The sequence below is a fragment of the Coregonus lavaretus genome (genome assembly GCF_964263955.1).
Source record: "Coregonus lavaretus genome assembly, chromosome: 37".
Lineage (NCBI taxonomy): Eukaryota > Metazoa > Chordata > Actinopteri > Salmoniformes > Salmonidae > Coregonus > Coregonus lavaretus.
In genome coordinates this window covers 11,251,256-11,272,384 of record NC_140024.1, presented here as the reverse complement: position 1 = coordinate 11,272,384, position 21,129 = coordinate 11,251,256, and the positions used below count along the sequence as shown (strand labels likewise).

At 43.9% G+C, this 21,129-nt stretch overlaps 1 protein-coding gene across 1 annotated transcript in view; it reads left to right on the top strand.

The window, feature by feature from the left end:
- Positions 1-20,436, top strand: part of LOC311111344 (immunoglobulin superfamily DCC subclass member 3-like) — a gene marked incomplete at both ends in the record, with an annotated part of 88,434 nt that extends 67,998 nt beyond the window's left edge. Inside the window, 9 exon segments of the mRNA XM_084154064.1 lie at positions 2,289-2,344; positions 2,346-2,455; positions 14,677-14,924; positions 18,036-18,200; positions 18,651-18,839; positions 19,022-19,126; positions 19,390-19,525; positions 19,619-19,844; positions 20,257-20,436. Of these exon segments, the coding sequence (XP_084010190.1) occupies positions 2,289-2,344; positions 2,346-2,455; positions 14,677-14,924; positions 18,036-18,200; positions 18,651-18,839; positions 19,022-19,126; positions 19,390-19,525; positions 19,619-19,844; positions 20,257-20,436 (1,415 nt within the window).
- Between the last annotated feature and the right edge of the window lie 693 nt (positions 20,437-21,129).

Sequence of the window (21,129 nt, the reverse complement as noted above, 5' to 3'; positions counted from 1 at the left end):
ATTCCATTCCAGCAATTACAATGAACCCGTCCTCCTATAGCTCCTCCCACCAGCCTCCACTGGTGTGTGTGTGTGTGTGATTTTGAATGGAAATCAATTTTAGGTCCACACAAGGTTAGTAAAACAAATGTGTGTGTGTCTCATTCGCTGTGTGATTTTCTTACTCATATTTGACCAATTGGAGGTGGTTAGGGGTGCAGGTAGGGCCTTCTGACACAGAGTAGGAAGCATTCAGCGTTTGCCTCACATGCTTAACGGCCAAAGGGCCTGCCCATGTGTCAATGTCTATGGTTTCTTTATCAATCAGTGAAAACTAGAAAGCGCCCTCAGCTAACTATCTGATGAGATATACTGTACAATACATGTGTTTTATGATGAATAAGTAACTAAAGGCTAAATCCTTGAAGAAGCATTGCTTCATATTCACATGGCAACAGTGTTCTCCTCCTGGACGTATTTCAGAGTAAGGTAGGCTGTTGCTTAAGAGAATTGATGTGATCTTCCTGGCCAGATGGTTGGCACAGCGGCCCCTCTGCTCACTGCACTACCCTTCATTTACCTCAGAGCGGGAGAGTGAGGGGCGAGGAGAGAGAGAAATGGAAAAAGAGAGAGTGGGAGAGAGAGAGAAGGGAATAGAGAGAGTGAGAAGATTAGGAGAAGAGGGAGAGAGAGAGGGAAGAAGAGAGATTGGGGGAAGAGTAATAGAGAGTAGGGGGAGAGGGAGAGAGAGAAGGGTTAGAGAGAGAGAGGAGGGGATTGAAAGAGGGAGAGAGAAAGTTAGAGAGGGAATGGGGGAAAGAGTGCTGATCAGACCCACACCACAAATTGCACATCAATACTCTCCCTGACACACACATCCCCCGCCCCCCCTCCAGCCCTTCCCTCCAGCCCCTCCTTACATACACACAGCCTCTAAAGAGAAAACAGAGAGAGATGGAGAGAGAGAGATGAAAAGGAACAGAGAGAGAGCGAGATGAGAGAGAGAGATAAAAGGGGAGATGGAGAGAGTGATGGACAGGAGGATAGAGCCAACCTAATCCTCATCATACCACAGTACCTAGAATGGTGTGAGATTTCAGGTCCCGGCACCTTTACTGACAGGGTGACATACAGTATGGAGATAGCTGAGATTAGAAAACCATCATAACACCTCTTCTCTTAAAATTAGAATTAGATAGATAGAGGATGCTAAATAACTAGAACTAGAAAGGGGAGGGTTTGTTTACGGGAAGATAGGATAGATAGAAAGATTAGAAACAGAAGGATAGCTGACAGGCAAATCAACCTGCTGAATGTGAGAGTAGGAGGGAAAATAGTTGCTGATTGTGGGAAGGATCTCATTGTAAATTACGACTAGATGATCCCTAATTGCAGTCTAATTATTAGGAAAATAACTCAAGTTATCTTATCATGGATGACAATATTGATGCGGCTATTAATACGGGTAGCGATGAATAACGAGGGGAGATAAATTACGCCAACAGAAATAGCAACAGCAAAACCAACCAACAGCTCGGATCGGATCCGGGAGGAGCGTAATCACAAATTTGAGGCGAAACTAAACACTGTTTAATTAAGAGGTATTAGAGATTTGCATTACCTGTACCTCTGTGTCAATTAGAGCAAATGGAGCATGGCTCATAGCTCACAGGGAGGAGGGAAAGAATGACTCCTAGGGAGGGGAGAGATTGAGGGATGGATCATTGGCTGGAGGCTGAAGGTCAGTAGTTGTGTAGTGTGCAATACTGAAAGGCTTTTTGGGGAAAGATACTGTATCTGCGCTGCATTGCCTTTTACCTCAGTTTATGTGTTCTATAATAGGTAGTTGGCCGTTTTGTGAACAGATTCCCTGTTCCCTCTCCTCCTCTTCCTCTTCCTCCTCCTCCCTCTCTTTTTGGGTTCCTAGATCTGCTTCTCCTCAGCTCTAATGACGTTAGTCTGATCCTCAGCTAATCATTTGTTGCTAAACTCTGTCGCTAATTCCCCCCCCCACACACACACACACAATCTAGTTCTGATAAATGTGATTAGGCCCAGAATAATACACCTTCATTCCTCTCTTTCCCTTCTCTCTAGAAGGCTCTGGGAGCTTCCTTCTTTTTCAAAATACCTTGGTAGCTTATGTTTTCAAACCACTGGTGAAAAAACATAGTTGTTGTGCAGCATAGTATGGGGAATGGGAAAGCCCCTGTCAGCAAGTTACTGTATCTATGTAGCAAGGCACTTGATATTCAGTTTGTAAGTAGCTCAATATCTGTCTTTCCTTGTTTCCCCTGCATCTGCCACAGCCCCAGCAGAGTTTGTGCAGCCTCCCCAGTCCATCACCCGGCCTGTGGGCACCACTTGCTATCTTCACCTGCCAGGCGCAGGGCGACCCTGTGCCCCAGCTCACCTGGCTGAAGAACGGGCAGATCCTGGAGCCTGGAGGGCACGTCAAACTTAGGAACAACAACACGTGAGTTAACGTACAGCCATAGAGATACAGATAGTAAATGTGTTCTATTGACTTGTGTGCTGACAGTAACAGGGACTGTACTCATTCTGTATTGTAATAACACTATATCCATTCATTCATGCATCCATCTATCCACTGTAACAAAGCTACATCCCATATGTGCATGGCTGGCAGTGTCATTGGCGTAATCAAACGCTCCATTATTTCTCTCTTGATTGATCTGATCTACTGCGCTAATGAAACAGCTGGCAAAGATGTCTGCCAAGAGATACACTGACTTGTTTTAAATGGAGCTGTAACATTACATTACGAGGGTATCTATCGACTCACTGCTGGACCGGCTCCCAAGGCTGTCTGGTGGAATTTCCAGGAACAGAACAGAAGGCACGGCCAGGTTATTGTGTCATTTAACATTCTCCATATGAGAGATGATGAGGCCAGGTTATTGTGTTTAGTATTGTGGTGGGGCCGGGCGGGTTGAGGCAGGCAGGGAGAGACGGGAGGGTTGTAATGGGGCTGGGACTGGCCTGGCTCCAGGTCTAGGGAGGGTGGCTCTGTGTAATGATAATGATTAAGGTCTGCTACTGTATTTGCAGCTTTGCTGTTTTATTGTCCTGAGTGGTTGTCACCACCAGTGTTTCCCCAGAACCGTTAAACACGGAGCCAGACAGCCTGGTGACCAATGTCAGAATGCTTCTCATTCAGGTCAAAGAGTACATTTACATTTAAGTCATTTAGCAGACGCTCTTATCCAGAGTGACTTACAAACATGTAAACATGACTCCAAACATAGCCTAGGGTATGTGGTAGAGCTAGGAGTTATAGCTCAGTAATACCTCAGATTACTGGATGCTTGGATGGTTCTCCTGAATTTGGTGCGCTTACTTTTCAAGGTATTCTATCAATGTCCTGCATGTGTTTTGATGTTTTCCTGTTGAAGATTTCACAGTGGCTATTCCCTATATAGTGCACTACTTTTGACCAGAGCCCATAACACAAAGAATATACAGTATATCATTATATATGAGGTATAACTATATTTGTTCACGCAGACAGGGGAGATCGTATTATGCATACATTTTAACTGTCAGCCTTGAAAGATTTATAGGTTTGATTTATTTCTGGCTGTGGGAAATGAAAGAAATTCTGTTTTATATACAGGTTTATTATACATGATAAGTTCAGTGCTGTGCACCAGTCGTGTTTTGCATGAGTGAGAATCCATCTGTTTGTGTTAATATTTATAAATGCGAAGGATGGTGAAGTGATTACATTACATATGCACAAGAAAATCAATAAAGGCGGGACAGTGAAGTACATGTAAGTGATGCAGGTGTTCTAGACCTAGTGGTACATTGGGGGGAGAGAGGCCTAGGCACTACCATCACTCAGACACACTGCTCTCCTCTACCAGTCACAGAGAAAGAAGAGAGGGCCAGGCAGAGAGAGAAGAGAGAGAGAGAGAGAGAGAGAGAGAGAGAGAGAGAGAGAGAGAGAGAGAGAGAGAGAAGAGGGAGAGAGAGAGAGAGAGAGAGAGAGAGAGAGAGAGAGAGAGAGAGAGAGAGAGAGGAGAGAGAGAGAGAGAGAGAGAGGAGAGAGAGAGAGAGAGAGAGAGAGAGGAGAGAGAGAGAGAGAAGAGAGAGAGAGAGAGAGAGAGAGAGAGAGAGAGAGAGAGAGAGAGAGAGAGAGAGAGAGAGAGAGCACATTAGGCGCTGGTGTTGGATGGCTAAAGCAGACTGTGTTGTAGGGAAAGAGAGTGATGGAGAGCGAGGGAGGGAGGGAGAGAGAGAAAGAGAGATGGAGAGGGGTGCTCTGCATCTGTCTCTGGAGCCTCTCATGCATCACACCCACTACACTGGGACTAGTTAAGTATGGAGGCCAGAGTTCCAGCACTACCATTAGCTAATTGGCTCATAAACTGAGTTAGCCAAACAAGAAATGTAGCCAGCCCAGTCATTTATGGAACATAACTTTACGTGGCATCCTAACTTACTTAGTAGGACTACAGTATGTGCGGAGTTTTACTGTTGTGAGGTAAGTGTTTGGGTGCGAGGCTGGTAGCTTACCTCATTGCTATTCTGATACATTCCTACAGCACATCTTAAGTCTCTATCTGGTGCACTACAATATTAGTTCTACAGAACAGTCTTTGTCAGATTGCTCAAGGAACTCACACTCTAGGTTGGTCGAGCAAAGCAAGCCTAGTTCAAACCCAAGTAGCTCTTATTTTCTGTTGTCATCACAGCAGATCATGCTGTTTTCCTTTCCTATGGAGAAATTATTGAAAGGATATAAAATCACATTCAACATGCCCCCAGTCTTCCCTACAGGTGCAAGGCAGAGGTAATGATATGCCCCTACAGCTCACTGTTTCTGCTGTGATATAGATAGCCTGTATCTGATATTGGAGGCCTGCCTTTGTGCAAGATTACTTAGCAGTGTGAGATTTTAATTAGAATATTCCCACCATCCCTAGCGGGGTGGGGGTGTGTGTGTGTGTGTGTGTGGTGTGTGTGTGGTGTGTGTGTGTGTGTGTGTGTGGTGTGTGTGTGTGTAACGGTAGGCAGGCTATCAGCACGCCACCCGCTACTTTGCAATGTGAGCTGGAAGCAGTATGCATTTTGAAAACATATACTTAATTGTTTGAAACCTCATTTTTCATATTATGAGCCATGTCTTACCTTGCTTCAAAGTAGCCTAGGCAAAATCTAACCATAGAAACGTGGAGGCAATTATTTTATAAAGGCTTCCTCTCATATACCATTGAAATCTGGCATTTCTCTGCTGTTCTATTGGTTTTCATATCAACTTTCTTTCGTTGTCCAGAAGCCAAAGACACAATCCTAGTCATATTAGCAACCCATCCTAGTTTTTGCCTCTTTAGATTCCCCTTCTTTCTTTTTTTTTTTTTTTTTTTTTGTCTGGCTGACCTCCATTAGAATCATGGCCTCAGAATGTGCTGCCCTGGCCGCTTTCAGGAGAGTACACTTATGAAAAGACTGTTACTAGGAATATCTAAACAGGCCTGGCCCGGCCATGACATAGTCAGGATAATCTGAACCAGTAGGCTAATTATCAAACACTGTCAGACAGTGATCTGAAATTGCAAAGTAACATAGTTTCTGGGTAGAATGTCAACCTAGTATATGTTGTAGAAATGGCATGATTTGTGGAATAGTTTTGACAGGTGAGGATTGACTGTAAACTGAGGGCAAGACTAATCTTCTCCTATGTTTTTATGGGGAATGAAGACTTCTATGATTTATTTGTGTGAGTAAGTTTCAGTGAGGAGATGTATCCCGAGTGGCGCAGTGGTCTAAGGCACTGCATCGCAGTGCTAGCTGTGCCACTAGAGATCCTGGTTCGAATCCAGGCTCTGTCGTAGCCGGCCGCGACTGGGAGACCCATGGGGTGGCGCACAATTGGCCCAGGGTATGGGAGGGAATGGCCGGCAGGGATGTAGCTCAGTTGGTAGAGCATGGTGTTTGCAACGCCAGGGTTGTGGGTTCGATTCCCACGGGAGGCCAGTATGAGAAAATATAAAAAAATAATAGTGTATGCACTCACTACCTGTAAATTGCTCTGGATAAGAGCGTCTGCTAAATGACTAAAATGTAAATGTATCCTACTCCCTCAAGGAATATTTCACTGGGCTGCATTTTTTTTTGTGTGTAGCTGAACCTATTCAAAGGAAATATTTACCCCTTTTTTTCCTTCTGTGGGCTGTTCTTAACCCATTTGGAAGCCCCGTCTTGTGATTCCAGGGAGCTGGGACCTGGGCATTGGCCTTGACCTCTAACCCTGCCTGCAATCAGTCATTTCCGTGGGCCTTCCGTGAGCCAGAGACAGCTCATCGCTCCTCCCTCTTCAAAGCCCCTGCTCTCCCCCCCCCCCCCCCCCCCCCGTTCCCTCCTTTCTTCCCTTTTCCCCTCCCTCCCTCTCTCTAGTTTAGAGTGGTGAGAACTGGAATGGCCACCCCTTGCCTTTCACGGGCCTCCGTTCAGTGACAACTTTGCAAACACACGGCCCCAGTGGCTGAACAACAGAACCCTCCCCATCGCCCTCGCCCCCAGCCCACTGAAACCAGTGAGCCCACACAGCACCCCAGCCCCAGCCCAGTGAGCCCACCATAGTCCCAGCCTCAGCCCAGTGAGCCCACCCTAGCCCCAGCCCCATCCCAGTGAGCCCATCCAGTCCTATATCCCCAGCCCAGTGAGCCCACACAGCTCCAGCCCCCTCACCCAGCCTGGGGATGATCCATCAGTCGGTGAAGTGGCCTTGAACTGATGAGTAAATGATGCTGTCAACCTGCCGGTCTGTCATGACAGCAAGGCCAGGCAGATGGCCCAAACACAGATATTTTCTTCTCCACTCACACACACGCGCTCTCTTTTTGTTTCTAAGATGCTCTCTCGAACTTCATTTTTTCCCTGTTTTCAGGGATGCTTTTCTCTCTCACTCTCTTTTTCTGGGATGCTCTTTCTCTCCTTTTCTCTATTTTTCTCAGTTTTTCTCAGTTTCTCTCTCTCTCTCTCGCTCTCTTTCTCTCTCTCTCTTCAAAGCCTTTGTGCGTTGGTGGTCCTCCTGTGTGATGCCATTGTTCCTCTGACTGAAGTAGCTATATTTTCTTTCTTTCTCTAGTCAAAGACTCTCTGTGTTATCTGTCAGATGATTGACACAAAGCTAGAGAGCAGCAGCATCTGGTTCCTCAGTCTGCCTGCCAGCCCAGTGGTTGGTAGTCGGAGCTGCTGAAGAGAGTATAGCACAGGAGTCACGTTATAAGTCTGGTCTCAGACACATCCACCCTCAAAGCAAAAGGTCTCCGGGAAGAGGGGCAGGAATGTCGCTAGCTGAATGCTCAACTCTGTTCTCTTATATCGAGGTCGGAGTTGAGTTTTGATAACTGGTCGTGGGATTTTCTAGCAGCAACATTGAGCCCCCATCAGTCGATTCTTGTAAAAATGTAAATTCAAATTAAATTAAATTACATTTTATTGGTTGTGTACACATATTTTGCAAATGCTATCGTGGGTGTAGCGGAATGCTTATGTTCCTAGCTTCAATAGTGCAGTAATACCTAACAATACAAAACAACACACAGTAATCCCAAAAATTGAAAGAAAGGAATTAAGAAATATATAAATATTTAAATGAGCAATGTCAGAGTCTGGAATATAAATATATATGTACAGTAGATGATGGTGTGTATAGACATTATGGGAAGTATATGAAAAGGAAAGGTATGTACATCAGTAGTTAAATGAGCCTTGACTAGAATACAGTATATAAACTCAGCAAAAAAAGAAACCTCCCTTTTTCAGGACCCTGTCTTTCAAAGATCATTATTCTTTCAAAGATCAAAAATCCAAAAAACTTCACAGATCTTCATTGTAAAGGGTTTAAACACTGTTTCCCATGCTTGTTCAATGAACCATAAACAATTCATGAACATGCACCTGTGGAACGGTCGTTAAGACACTAACAGCTTACAGACGGTAGGCAATTATGGTCACAGTTATGAAAATGTTGGCCTTTCTACTGAAAGAAAGATGCCCAGGGTCCCTGCTCATCTGCGTGAACGTGCCTTAGGCATGCTGCAAGGAGGCATGAGGACTGCAGATGTGGCCAGGGCAATAAATTGCAATGTCCGTACTGTGAGATGCCTAAGACAGCGCTACAGGGAGACAGGACGGACAGCTGATCGTCCTCGCAGTGGCAGGCCACATGTAACAACACCTGCACAGGATCGGTACATCTGAACATCACACCTGCGGGACAGGTACAGGATGGCAACAACAACTGCCCGAGTTACACCAGGAACGCACAATCCCTCCATCAGTGCTCAGGCTGTCCGCAATAGGCTGAGAAAGGCTGGACTGAGGGTTTGTAGGCCTGTTGTAAGGCAGGTCCTCACCAGACATCACCGGCAACAACGTCGCCTATGGGCACAAACCCACCATCGCTAGACCAGACAGGACTGGCAAAGAGTGCTCTTCACTGACGAGTCGCGGTTTTGTCTCAGCAGGGGTGATGGTCGGATTTGCGTTTATCGTCGAAGGAATGAGTTTACACCGAGGCCTGTACTCTGGAGCGGGATCAATTTGGAGGTGGATGGTCCGTCATGGTCTGGGGCGGTGTGTCACAGCATCATCGGACTGAGCTTGTTGTCATTGCAGGCAATCTCAACGTTGTGCGTTACAGGGAAGAAAACCTCCTCCCTCATGTGGTACCCTTCCCGCAGTCTCATCCTGACATGACCCTCCAGCATGACAATGCCACCAGCCATACTGCTTGTTCTGTGTGTGATTTCCTGCAAGACAGGAATGTCAGTGTTCTGCCCCCGTTGTTCAGGGACACATTATTCCATTTCTGTTAGTCACATGTCTGTGGAACTTGTTCAGTTTATGTCTCAGTTGTTGAATCTTGTTATGTTCATACAAATATTTACACATGTTAAGTTTGCTGAAAATAAATGCAGTTGACAGTGAGAGGACGTTTCTTTTTTTGCTGAGTTTACATATGAAGTGGGTAAAACAGTATGTAAACATTATATTCTGAAAACACTTACCTGTACCTATTTATTTCCTGTACAACTGCGGTCCTTCCGCGGGGTGCTTAAATTCATACTTTTAATAAAAACTTCTAGCGAATACAACCTCCGACTTTTCCCTCATTGCTCGTACTACGTAAGTCGAGATTCAATTGGGTCCATGCTATCCGAGATCGTTGGGATGTACATTTCTCAAATGTCCGGTAAATTAAAATGTTGCCGGTCAAATGTCCGGCGCCACCTTTTCCTAACAGAAACCCTGGTGTGTGTGTGTGTGTGTAAACTGGGAGAGAGAACAGTGTTGGGGGACTACAGGGCCAGGGGCCTGCTGCTTGACTGTCTGAAATATGCAGTGCCTTGTGAAATTTCCCAGAATCCCCTTCCTGCTCTGATCTTTTCGAGCCAGGCTGACGTTCAGTAGCTCCTCCCTTGGGGCCTCTTTGGTGTGTGTCTGTGGCGTCTGGTCAGGTTGCCTGGCTGAAAACACTCCATCCATCCTTCACTTGAAAGGCTGTCAGAAATGTGACGACTGAGGGCACTTGACTGCTGCCACCTGAGAGGTCAAAGGTGAGATTGGCCTGGAGAAGGAGAAGGAAGGTGTGCCTCAGGAGGGTTTTGACTAGAAAGGATACAGCTTTTGTCAGATTTGACTTTTCGTAGCAGGTTAGGACAACTTACGCAGCAGGTTAGGAAAATGTATTTAGCAGGTTAGGAGAATTAGGTTAAGGTGGGGAAAAGGGTTAGGGTTAGATGCAAAATATTGATAAAAGTCACCTTGTCTGAGAGAGATTTAGGTTTTTCATGGTTATCAAAACGTCACGCCAGAGTAAGCCTACACGAAACACAGCCCTTATTTTAAGTGTTTCTAAAATCCCCTATGGGAAAAGCAATTGGAACCATTTCCTTGTTTGACCACTAGGTTTTATTGGTATTATGACACCTCCACAGTGGGACTCTATTGTGAGGGTTCAGTATACACTACCTGTCAAAAGTTTGGACACACCTACTCATTTAAGCGTTTTTTCTTTATTTTTACTATTTTTTACATTGTAGAATAATAGTGAAGACATCAAAACTATTAAATAACACATATGGAATCATGTAGTAACCAATAAGTGTTAACCTTTTTTTATCAATTTTCGCCTAAAATGACATACCCAAATCTAACTGCTTATAGCTTAGGACCTGAAGCAAGGATATGCATATTGATACCATTTGAAAGGAAACACTTTGAAGTTTGTGGAAATGTGAAATTAATGTAGGAGAATATAACACTTTAGATCTGGCAAAAGATAATACAAACAAAAAAACAAGCGTTTTCTATTTTTTTCATCATCTTTGAAATGCAAGAGAAAGGCCACAATATAATATTGCAGTTTAGGCGCAGTGTGTGTGCAAAGTTTCAGATTGATCCAGTGAAGCATTGCAATACTGGACTATTTTGTATCAAGTCTGCGCAAATGTGCCGAATTGGTCAATTGATACATTATCAAGTACATAACTATAGAGAACATATAAAAATGATATGGTAATACAAAATGTAAGTTTACACACTCCCAGGAATGTCATACATGATGGATCATTAGCTTATACACTAACTTTCACACATCTAGATCGGTGGGTGTGGAGCCAGAGACAGCAAGGGTTCAAACTGTAGAACCCAGTTCCTACATTTGAATATAAAAATGGAATTTATCAAACAAAACGATGCTACATTTTATCTCTGGGACCCTCAGGATGACAAATCAGAGCAAGATTACTGAATGTAAGTACATTATTTACCTTCAGAGGTGAATGTATCAAACCAGTTTTTTGTTGTTGTTGTGCAATCTCCTCAAACAATAGCATGGTATTTGTTCACTGTAATAGCTACTGCAAATTAGACAGTGCAGTTAGATTAACAAGAATTTAAGCTTTCTGCCCATATAAGACATGTCTATGTCCTGGAAAGTTTGCTGTTACTTACAACAGTCATGCTAATCACATTAGCGCACATTAGCTCAACCATCCCGTATACGGGACACCGATCCCGTAGAGGTTAAACAAATCAAAATATATTTTATATTTGAGATTCTTCAAATAGCCACCCTTTGCCTTGATGACAGCTTTGCACACTCTTGGCATTCTCTCAACCAGCTTCATGAGGTAGTCACCTGGAATGCATTTCAATTAACAGGTGTGCCTTCTTAAAAGTGAATCTTAATGCGTTTGAGCCAATCAGTTGTGTTGTGACAAGGTAAGGGGGGGTATACAGAAGATAGTAAAAATAAAGAAAAACTCATGAATGAGTAGGTGTGTCCAAACTTGACTGGTACTGTAGGCATTTACGTTTAAGTAATTTTCACCTAGTCGGCTTGGGGAATCAAACCAGCAACCCTAAAGGTACACTATGATCCTCTCCTTATGCTCATGTTGTGTCCTTGAATTCCTTCAGTCTTTCTATGACAACGACTTTGTTCACTGAATCGGAAAAACCTGTAGAACACCCACAGTTTTCTCATTCAGAGACCACACACCTACAGCATGAACAAACTGGCCCCTGACTCCTGGACTAGAATTTCCTGTTTCTCCCACGTTGAGATGAACGGCCAGAGAGGTGCCCTGGAATGGTAGTAAAGACTGATGTGGCACATTTGTCTGTGTGGACACCTCCAGCCCGTTTAAACAGCTGCAGACATACAGTGGGGGAAAAAAGTATTTAGTCAGCCACCAATTGTGCAAGTTCTCCCACTTAAAAAGATGAGAGAGGCCTGTAATTTTCATCATAGGTACACGTCAACTATGACAGACAAAATGAGAAAAAAAAATCCAGAAAATCACATTGTAGGATTTTTAATGAATTTATTTGCAAATTATGGTGGAAAATAAGTATTTGGTCAATAACAAAAGTTTCTCAATACTTTGTTATATACCCTTTGTTGGCAATGACACAGGTCAAACGTTTTCTGTAAGTCTTCACAAGGTTTTCACACACTGTTGCTGGTATTTTGGACCATTCCTCCATGCAGATCTCCTCTAGAGCAGTGATGTTTTGGGGCTCTCGCTGGGCAACACAGACTTTCAACTCCCTCCAAAGATTTTCTATGGGGTTGAGATCTGGAGACTGGCTAGGCCACTCCAGGACCTTGAAATGCTTCTTACGAAGCCACTCCTTCGTTGCCCGGGCGGTGTGTTTGGGATCATTGTCATGCTGAAAGACCCAGCCACGTTTCATCTTCAATGCCCTTGCTGATGGAAGGAGGTTTTCACTCAAAATCTCACGATACATGGCCCCATTCATTCTTTCCTTTACACGGATCAGTCGTCCTGGTCCCTTTGCAGAAAAACAGCCCCAAAGCATGATGTTTCCACCCCCATGCTTCACAGTAGGTATGGTGTTATTTGGATGCAACTCAGCATTCTTTGTCCTCCAAACACGACGAGTTGAGTTTTTACCAAAAAGTTATATTTTGGTTTCATCTGACCATATGACATTCTCCTAATCCTCTTCTGGATCATCCAAATGCACTCTAGCAAACTTCAGACGGGCCTGGACATGTACTGGCTTAAGCAGGGGGACACGTCTGGCACTGCAGGATTTGAGTCCCTGGCGGCGTAGTGTGTTACTGATGGTAGGCTTTGTTACTTTGGTCCCAGCTCTCTGCAGGTCATTCACTAGGTCCCCCTGTGTGGTTCTGGGATTTTTGCTCACCGTTCTTGTGATCATTTTGACCCCACGGGGTGAGATCTTGTGTGGAGCCCCAGATCGAGGGAGATTATCAGTGGTCTTGTATGTCTTCCATTTCCTAATAATTGCTCCCACAGTTGATTTCTTCAAACCAAGCTGCTTACCTATTGCAGATTCAGTCTTCCCAGCCTGGTGCAGGTCTACAATTTTGTTTCTGGTGTCCTTTGACAGCTCTTTGGTCTTGGCCATAGTGGAGTTTGGAGTGTGACTGTTTGAGGTTGTGGACAGGTATCTTTTATACTGATAACAAGTTCAAACAGGTGCCATTAATACAGGTAATGAGTGGAGGACAGAGGAGCCTCTTAAAGAAGAAGTTACAGTTCTGTGAGAGCCAGAAATCTTGCTTGTTTGTAGGTGACCAAATACTTATTTTCCACCATAATTTGCAAATAAATTCATAAAAAATCCTACAATGTGATTTTCTGGATTTTTTTTCCTCATTTTGACTGTCATAGTTGACGTGTACCTATGATGAAAATTACAGGCCTCTCTCATCTTTTTAAGTGGGAGAACTTGCACAATTGGTGGCTGACTAAATACTTTTTTCCCCCACTGTATCTAACATTTACATTTTAGTCATTTAGCAGACGCTCTTATCCAGAGCGACTTACAGTTAGTGAATACATATATTATTATCTAAGTCATCTGGAGTCAGACACACAATGATACGGAGAGAGGAGCTAGATTTAAGTTAGTGTTTGATCACTGTTTGTAGAATAGTAGACCTAATCAGCAGGCAGGACGTGAGAAATGGATAGAATATAAGGCGTAAAAAAAATTATTTCTTCCTCCATTTATTTGCAAGCAGTGATTGATCTTACACTCCCACCTTGAAGCTTTTCAAAAATGCACTTCTCACACTAGCTGTCAGTGTCTATCCCAAAAAAAAAGCAATATGCTGGAGGGGTTCATTTCCATATTATGCTCCTCTGTGTTAAATCTTTTATTTTCTCATCCCCTCAGGATTAAGGGGAGAAGAGCAGATGATTATGTATTCAGCTCTAATAATACCCCCCTATACCCTCCACCCCCCACACACCATCACCTCATCCTACACACACACACACACACACACACACACACACACACCATCACGCCATCCTCCAGCAACGGCAGATAGAGGGAGGAAGGAGGGATTGTAAGGGAGGCAGAGGGGAAGAAGGGTGGAACGAGGAAAAATTGAAAACAGGGCAGTTAGGTGTGCACCCCCACCTCCATCCCATCCTCCAGCAACGAGGGAGGGAGGGAGGGAAGGTGGGAGGGAGGGAAGAATGGGGGAAGAGCGAGGGAAAGAGGGAAAAGTGGGGGTGGATTAGCAGTTTCATTCTGGATAGATACAGTAAGGCACCATTCACATCTACACACACACACACACACACACACCACACACTGCTACTGTACACAGACAGTGTTTGTGTTTGTTTTGTTTGTTGTGTTTATTACCTGTCTTATTACTATACCACACCCAGGAGGCTCATTCTGTAGTGACAGTGTATCTGCTTAGGATTGAGACAGACAAAGAGGAGGGAACAGGCTAATAGAAATGCCCTCCTACTGGTGTACTGTAAATAAGACTTTTATTCAGATGCTACACAGAAGGATTTCATACAGTATTCTATTGTTTGCTTGACTGCCTGCTGTGAGAGTTTTAAACAAAGCCCTTGTCAGGTTCTGCCGGCTTTGTTTTCCTCAGAAAATGCCACCACACGCACAATACAGTCATCTTCTAAATCAATAATCATCTCTGAGAGCTTACTGTTTGCTTTCTCTGCACTACCCAATAATATCCGAATCCATCTTGCTGCAAACCAGAGACTCACGTCTTTCCAATGTTTCCTTTCCCTCTTCCTCCTCTTCATCATTTCCTCCCTCCTCCTTTATCCCTCCTTCTTCCCTCCTCCTCCTCGTCCTCCTCTTCCTCCCTCTCTCCTCTTCTTCCTCCAGCACGCTGACCATCTATGGCGTCAGTCAGGAGGACGAAGCCATCTACCAGTGCATCGCTGAGAACAGTGCCGGCTCCACCCAGGCCAGTGCCCGTCTCACCGTGCTGTGGGCAGACGGCCTGCCAGGGATGCCCAGTCTGGTGCGGGCCGAGGCCCTCTCACCCACCGCCATCCAGGTGTCCTGGAAGGAGCCTGCCCAGAACACTCAGGAGATCATCGGCTACGTGCTCCACATCCGCAGGACCACAGGTTAGTGGCTAACACCATCTCTAACACACCAATAGAACACACAATACTGCTCTGGCTCAGATGAACTGGTTCACTATGGGGAGACCGGATGTTATCCAGTCATTGTAGTACATACTGTACCATCTAGCTATCGCCTGAAAAAAGGTATTTTGCTTATATGCAAATCAAATCAAATGTTATTGGTCACATACACATATTTAGCAGATGTTATTGCGGGTGTAGCGAAATGCTTGTGTTCCTAGCTCCAACAGTGCAGTAGTATCTAACAATTCACAACATTCCACACAAATCTAAAAGTAAAAGAATGGAATTAAGAAATATATAAATATTAGGACGAGCGATGTCTGAGTGGCATTGACTAAAATACAGTAGAATACAGTATATACATATGAAACGAGTAAAACAGTATGTAAACATTATTAAAGTGACTAGTGTTCCATTTAAAGTGACCAGTGATTCCATGTCCATGCATTAGCTCTCTATGTGACGTATGTTATTTTACTGAGGTTAATGGGATGGCTGCCCTCCGTGTGGGGTTAGGAGATGATACAGAACAGTAGTGAGTGTGGTATGTACAGTAGGTAGAGTGTTCTGTGTGTAATGGAGGGGAGGCTTGGGAGGCTGGCTCCCCCAGGGCTGACTACAGCTTATCTTCCAGCATCACCCCTCTAGCTCCTCTTCCCCTGGGCCCTCACTGAGCTGGGAGCAGGAAGAGGAGGTGAGAGAGGAGGGGAAAGGAAGAGGAGGTGAGAGAGTAGGGGAGAGGATGAGAGAGTAGGGGAGAGGATGAGAGAGTAGGGGAGAGGAAGAGAGAGCAGGAGAAAGCAGAAGGGAAGGAGGAAGCTAAAAAGTGAAGGAGAGAACAGGGGAGAGGATGAAAGAGCAAGAGAGAACAGAGTAAGAGGTAGAGAATGAGAAAACAGGCGACAGCAGGAGATAGGAGGAAGGAGAGAGCAGGGAGAACGTACTCCATCCACACCAGGATGGATGGTCGCTCTGCCATCCCCTTCCTTCCTATAGAGGAGCCATAAAAGTGGCTTTTAATTGATAATTGAATGAGACAACATTTTATGTTGGCATGTTAATGTTTATTTGCTGGGGTTGTGAGGTCTGGTGGTGTGGCAATCTCCAGTGTGTGTGTGTGTGCACATATGTGTGTTTGCGTGTGGTTGCGTGTGTGTGTGCGCACGTACAGTATGTGTGTGTGGTTGCGTGCGTGCGTGCGTGCATGTGTGTTTCTGTATGAGTGTGTGTGCAGCAGTAACAGAATACGTCACCCAGGCACAGCTGCTGCTCTCTCCTCTGTAGTGCTATCAGATGTATAATTAAAGGCCCCAGGGGCTAGCCCATAGGAACTGCTTTAATTACCTACCAAAGACAGGCTGCCCCAATGGGCTGAGGGCTAGAGGTAGATAGTGGTTATGGGTGAGTAACTTTGACTTAAGGGCCATAACGCACTGTAACCCCCTCCCCCTACACCCCCCTCTTTCTTCAAATTTAACAAGCACTCACCTAGAGCCACCCCCTCGATTCACTCAGCTCTGTTGTTCACAGTCCCTATTACCAAATGCAGTAATCCTGACAGTACACTATAAAAAAAATCTAATTGTATCAACTAATTATTATTAAGTAACTAGTTCCACAGCCATTTTTTTGTTTACAAAAATTTTAGGCACAAGTATTACCCCCCCCCCAAAAAAAAATAATGTAGGGAAAAATTCAGTCAACTTAAAATGATGTGTTTGCTCAAATTGTCTCATGTTAATTCAACTAAAAATTATTATTTGGGCATCTTAACTAAAAAAGGCTGTGGAACTAGTTACACACAGTGCTTTTAACATATAATATTTTCAACTTACATATTTGATATTGTACATGTGAATTTATACAGAAATTCATATTCAACATGTCCTCCCTGGGATTTGAACTCACAACCTCTTGGTTCACAGCAGTCCAATGACTGATTTCACCTCTATTGCTACACTTTGCACTTCAAAGTAAATCTCAGCTCTGTTAAAAGTACACTCTAGAAAAACTATTGTATTTATTATAGTGATTAAGGAGTAATATTAAAACAGAGTAATATGCCAACTATACAGAAAAACCAAGCATTTGTGAAGTAAGTAAATCAAATCAATGATGAGAGAATAGTCAGATTAACTGCTGAATGACGCAGACATGGTGGCGTAGCAGGAAGATTGGAATACCATGAACCAAGAGGTTCTGAGTTCAAATCCCACGTGAGGACATGTTGAATACTGATAAATGCACAATGTAAACATGTATGTCAAATATGTAAGTTGAAAAGCACTGTGTAAATAATGTATAGCTGAATGAACATATGAGACAAGTTGAGCAAACACGTCATTTTAAATGTACTTAATTTTTGCTTAAGTTTTGTAAAGTTTGAGCAAAGTTTGGGCCAACAAATGTTTTTGTTGTTCAGGTAACACTTGGTCCAAAAGTTGAGTAAACGGCTGTGGAAAAAAGGCTGTGTCTGTAAAATGTATATAGTATGTATAAACTGGAAGTATTGTTGTCCATTAGTTTACTCCAAATAGGGGAGGGCTGGTAGGGTTAGGAAAATATATTTTAAAAATATATATATATACTATATATATATATATATATATATATATATATATATATATATATATAAATATATATATAATATATATATATATATATATAAAATATATATATAATATATATATATATATATAATATATATAAATATATATATATATATAATATATATATATATAATATATATATAATATATATATTATTTTAAATATATACATATTATTTTAAATATATATATTATAATTGTTTTATATATATATATATTTGTATATATTATATATTTGCAGCAAACCAGAGAAATTATGCAGATAATTACATTGATAGAAGCCACAATCTATCTGCAATATAAAAGCTGATCGACCCCCTAAAAAATGTTGTGGAACCAATTACTTAGTAATAATTAGTTGAAACAACTACATTTTTTTACAGTGTACAAATAATAGTTAAATGAAACAATCTCTTTCTCTCTTTTTTTCTCTCTCTTTCTCCCTCCCCCGTCCATTGCTCTCTCCATCCCTCTCTCAGACCTTGTGGAGATGGAGTACCAGGAGGCCGTCAGTAAGGTGACTCTACAGCAGGTAGTGGGGGATCTGGAGCCCTCCACCAGCTATACCTTCTATGTGAAGGCCTACACGTCCCGTGGAGCCAGCAAGCCCTCCGAGAGCGCCACCGAGAGCACACTGGGCGAAGGTGTGCCTTGGGAACGCACACACTTGAACACATACACACACACTTGCACAAACACAAACAGAGCACCCACACACACACACATGAGCATATGCACACAGCACACACACAGACTTACACACACAGACATAAACGCTCACTGCTAAGAAGTTAATTGGTGGTAATTATATGGACCAAAAAAGGTTTTTATGAGTTGTTTATTGTAAAGGTTCTGTAAAACACCTACAGGAGTCGGTAGTACAGTAGACTCATACCTGACTGAGATATACTGAGAAAGTACTAAAAACCTGTTTTATAGACTAAAACATGGTTGACTTAACAAGCCTGACTGCGGGTGTATAATTTTATATATCATGTCGTTTATTTTTGTTATGTGGATGTTTAGGGGTTTCTAACAGCATTGTGTGTGTGTGTGTGTGTGTGTGTGTCTGTGTGTGTGTGTGTGTGTTTCAGTGCCAGCACCACCGTCACTATTCATTAAATTGGTGAACAGCAGTGTGGTGCAGGCGGTGTGGGAGCCATCCTCTAAGATGGGCCAACATGAGGGCTTCAGGCTGTACTATAGGAGAGTCCACACCCCCCTCTTCACTGGACCACTCACCTTCACCCGCAACGTCACCCAGTACAACATCACTCAGCTTGGTGAGATGGGGGACATAGGCTGGGGGCTGGGGGTAGGATTATCCATGGAGATGTGTTGAAGGGATTGTTACACAGTCAATGTATTTGAAGTGATGCCTTGAATGATAGTACATTAGAAGCCAACTCTATTCATATAGCTATATGTCTCAACTGCTCTCTCTCTCTGATCCTCCTCTCCTCAGATCCAACCCTGGTGTATGAGATTAAGGTTCTGGCCTTCAACCAACACGGAGACGGCAACGCCACCATGCGCTTCGTCTCACTGAAGGAGGCTGTGGAGAAATCAGGTGACTGCCTGCTGCCACACACACACAAACACTCACGCAAACCATGGCTCACACGTCCTGTAATGTTTCCAGAGCAGCGTTGAAGAGGCCTCATGCAGGTTGTTGTGTGTTTACAGCTCTCTTTTGGCGGGATCACTCCATGCTGCCACAGCATTGGTAGTCTGGCTGGAGGCACTAGATTAGATTGTGGTGTACTGTATGACAGCTTTGTTTCTCTGTGTGTATGTAAATCCTTACTGGGCTGTGTGTGTGTGTCTCTACAGTGCTGAACACCCCCTGTGACTGTGTGAAGGATGAACAGAGCAAGACCTCTACAACCGGCATCGTCATCGGCATCCATATAGGAGTCACCTGCATCGTCTTCTGCATGCTATTCCTCATGTTCAGCTACAGGGGGAGGTGAGTGTGGGTGCAACAACAAGGGGGCTATGTGTGTCTGTGTGGGCTTGATCCTAGCCTGGGGCCTGACGGTGGGCTTTTGTGTTCCTCCAGGTTGATGACGTGTAAGACAGTGCAGGCCACCCCCCAGGCCAGGCGTAACATTGCCCTGGAGTCGTCCTCCTCCTCCCAGGGGGCCCTGGCCCTAAACGGGGTGAGCAGGTCAGGCATGGAAGGGAACGGCAGCATTGCTGGGAAGAGCAGGGGAGACAGCAACGAGCTGGAGAGACTCTTCTCAGGACCGTCCCACTGTGGAGACCTAGCTGACAGTTCACGCATGGTGAGTAGATGGCCTGACACTGGGTAACAGCTCAAAAGCACCAAGTACTCAACTGAAATCAAGTCATAGGAGTTCAATTTATCCAAATCCATAATGATGCAATGGGCTATATTTACATTTGATTGGCCATTTTCTAAATGACCATATTAAAGCTGGAATCCTTAAATGGTGAAACTGCCACGCCCGTTAAGGATATTACAACAACAAAGAATTTACTGCAAACAACTAACACTGTTTTTTCCCTCTGCACACGCGATAGAACAGCACAATTTGTACTGCAATTATTTTCACCAGGACGCTCCTCACCTCGTCAACAAAACAATAACAACGGCAGTTGTGCGGATGGTGGCGCTGTTTCCCCTACTACGCGTTCCATCTTTAACTACATTACTGTGTGTGTGTGTGTTTCCAGTTGGATAGCTCCCTGGTGTCCTGTGCGCTGAACGAGACCCAGTTGTCCACTCTGCCGCTGGATGACTTCAGCCTTGTCGTGGAGGGGGACAGAGAGACGCAGTTCCAGAGGCCTCCAGCAGAGGGCCGGGGGACAAGTGACAGAGCCGTGGCCGGAGTCACCCAGCAGGACCAGGCCTGATAGAAGCATGAAGGTCAAGTCTGTGACATGGTCACAGTGTCACCTCAGACTCTTCTCACTCTCAGGTCGACCTAAGTATTTCTTTTCATATTAGTTTTCCTTTGTGCAAAGAATTGTATTATTGATAAGTTAAATAAGTAGCCTCTGGAAAAGTTATAGGGGTCTTGGACTCGTTCTTGGAGGTGTCCCCGGCCTAGGTTTTTGGTGCGCTTTTGTGATGGACAGCAATGTTTTAGCTTTGGCAGGTGAATGAAGTGTTTTTCGTACTTCCTTAATTTTCTGGTTGCCGGCAGCACACAGAATAGATGCCCAGAATGTCTTTGTTATACACTCATCATTTTATCTCCGAGTTTAATATGTTTTTATTTCTCTACTATCTCACAAAATGGTTATAAGTTATTGGTGTTATTTCTACTTTTTCTTTCAACGTCAGACTGCTGCCTACTCTTAGCCTACCAATGATTCCACAAACGTATCCAACGAAGACTAAGGCCTTCTTCCAGTGATTTCATATATTCTCTGTCTCAGGACTTTTATTTTCAGTGATATCAATGGTTTTTTATTAGTTCTCGGCCTTCATACAGGCTCTAAACTTGGCTATGTGAACCTTAGGATTCAACAAAAACCTACCTCAGCCGGAATGAATGTGTTGTGGGAAACCTTTTGGATGCGTCTCTTCCCCTTGTGTTCAGT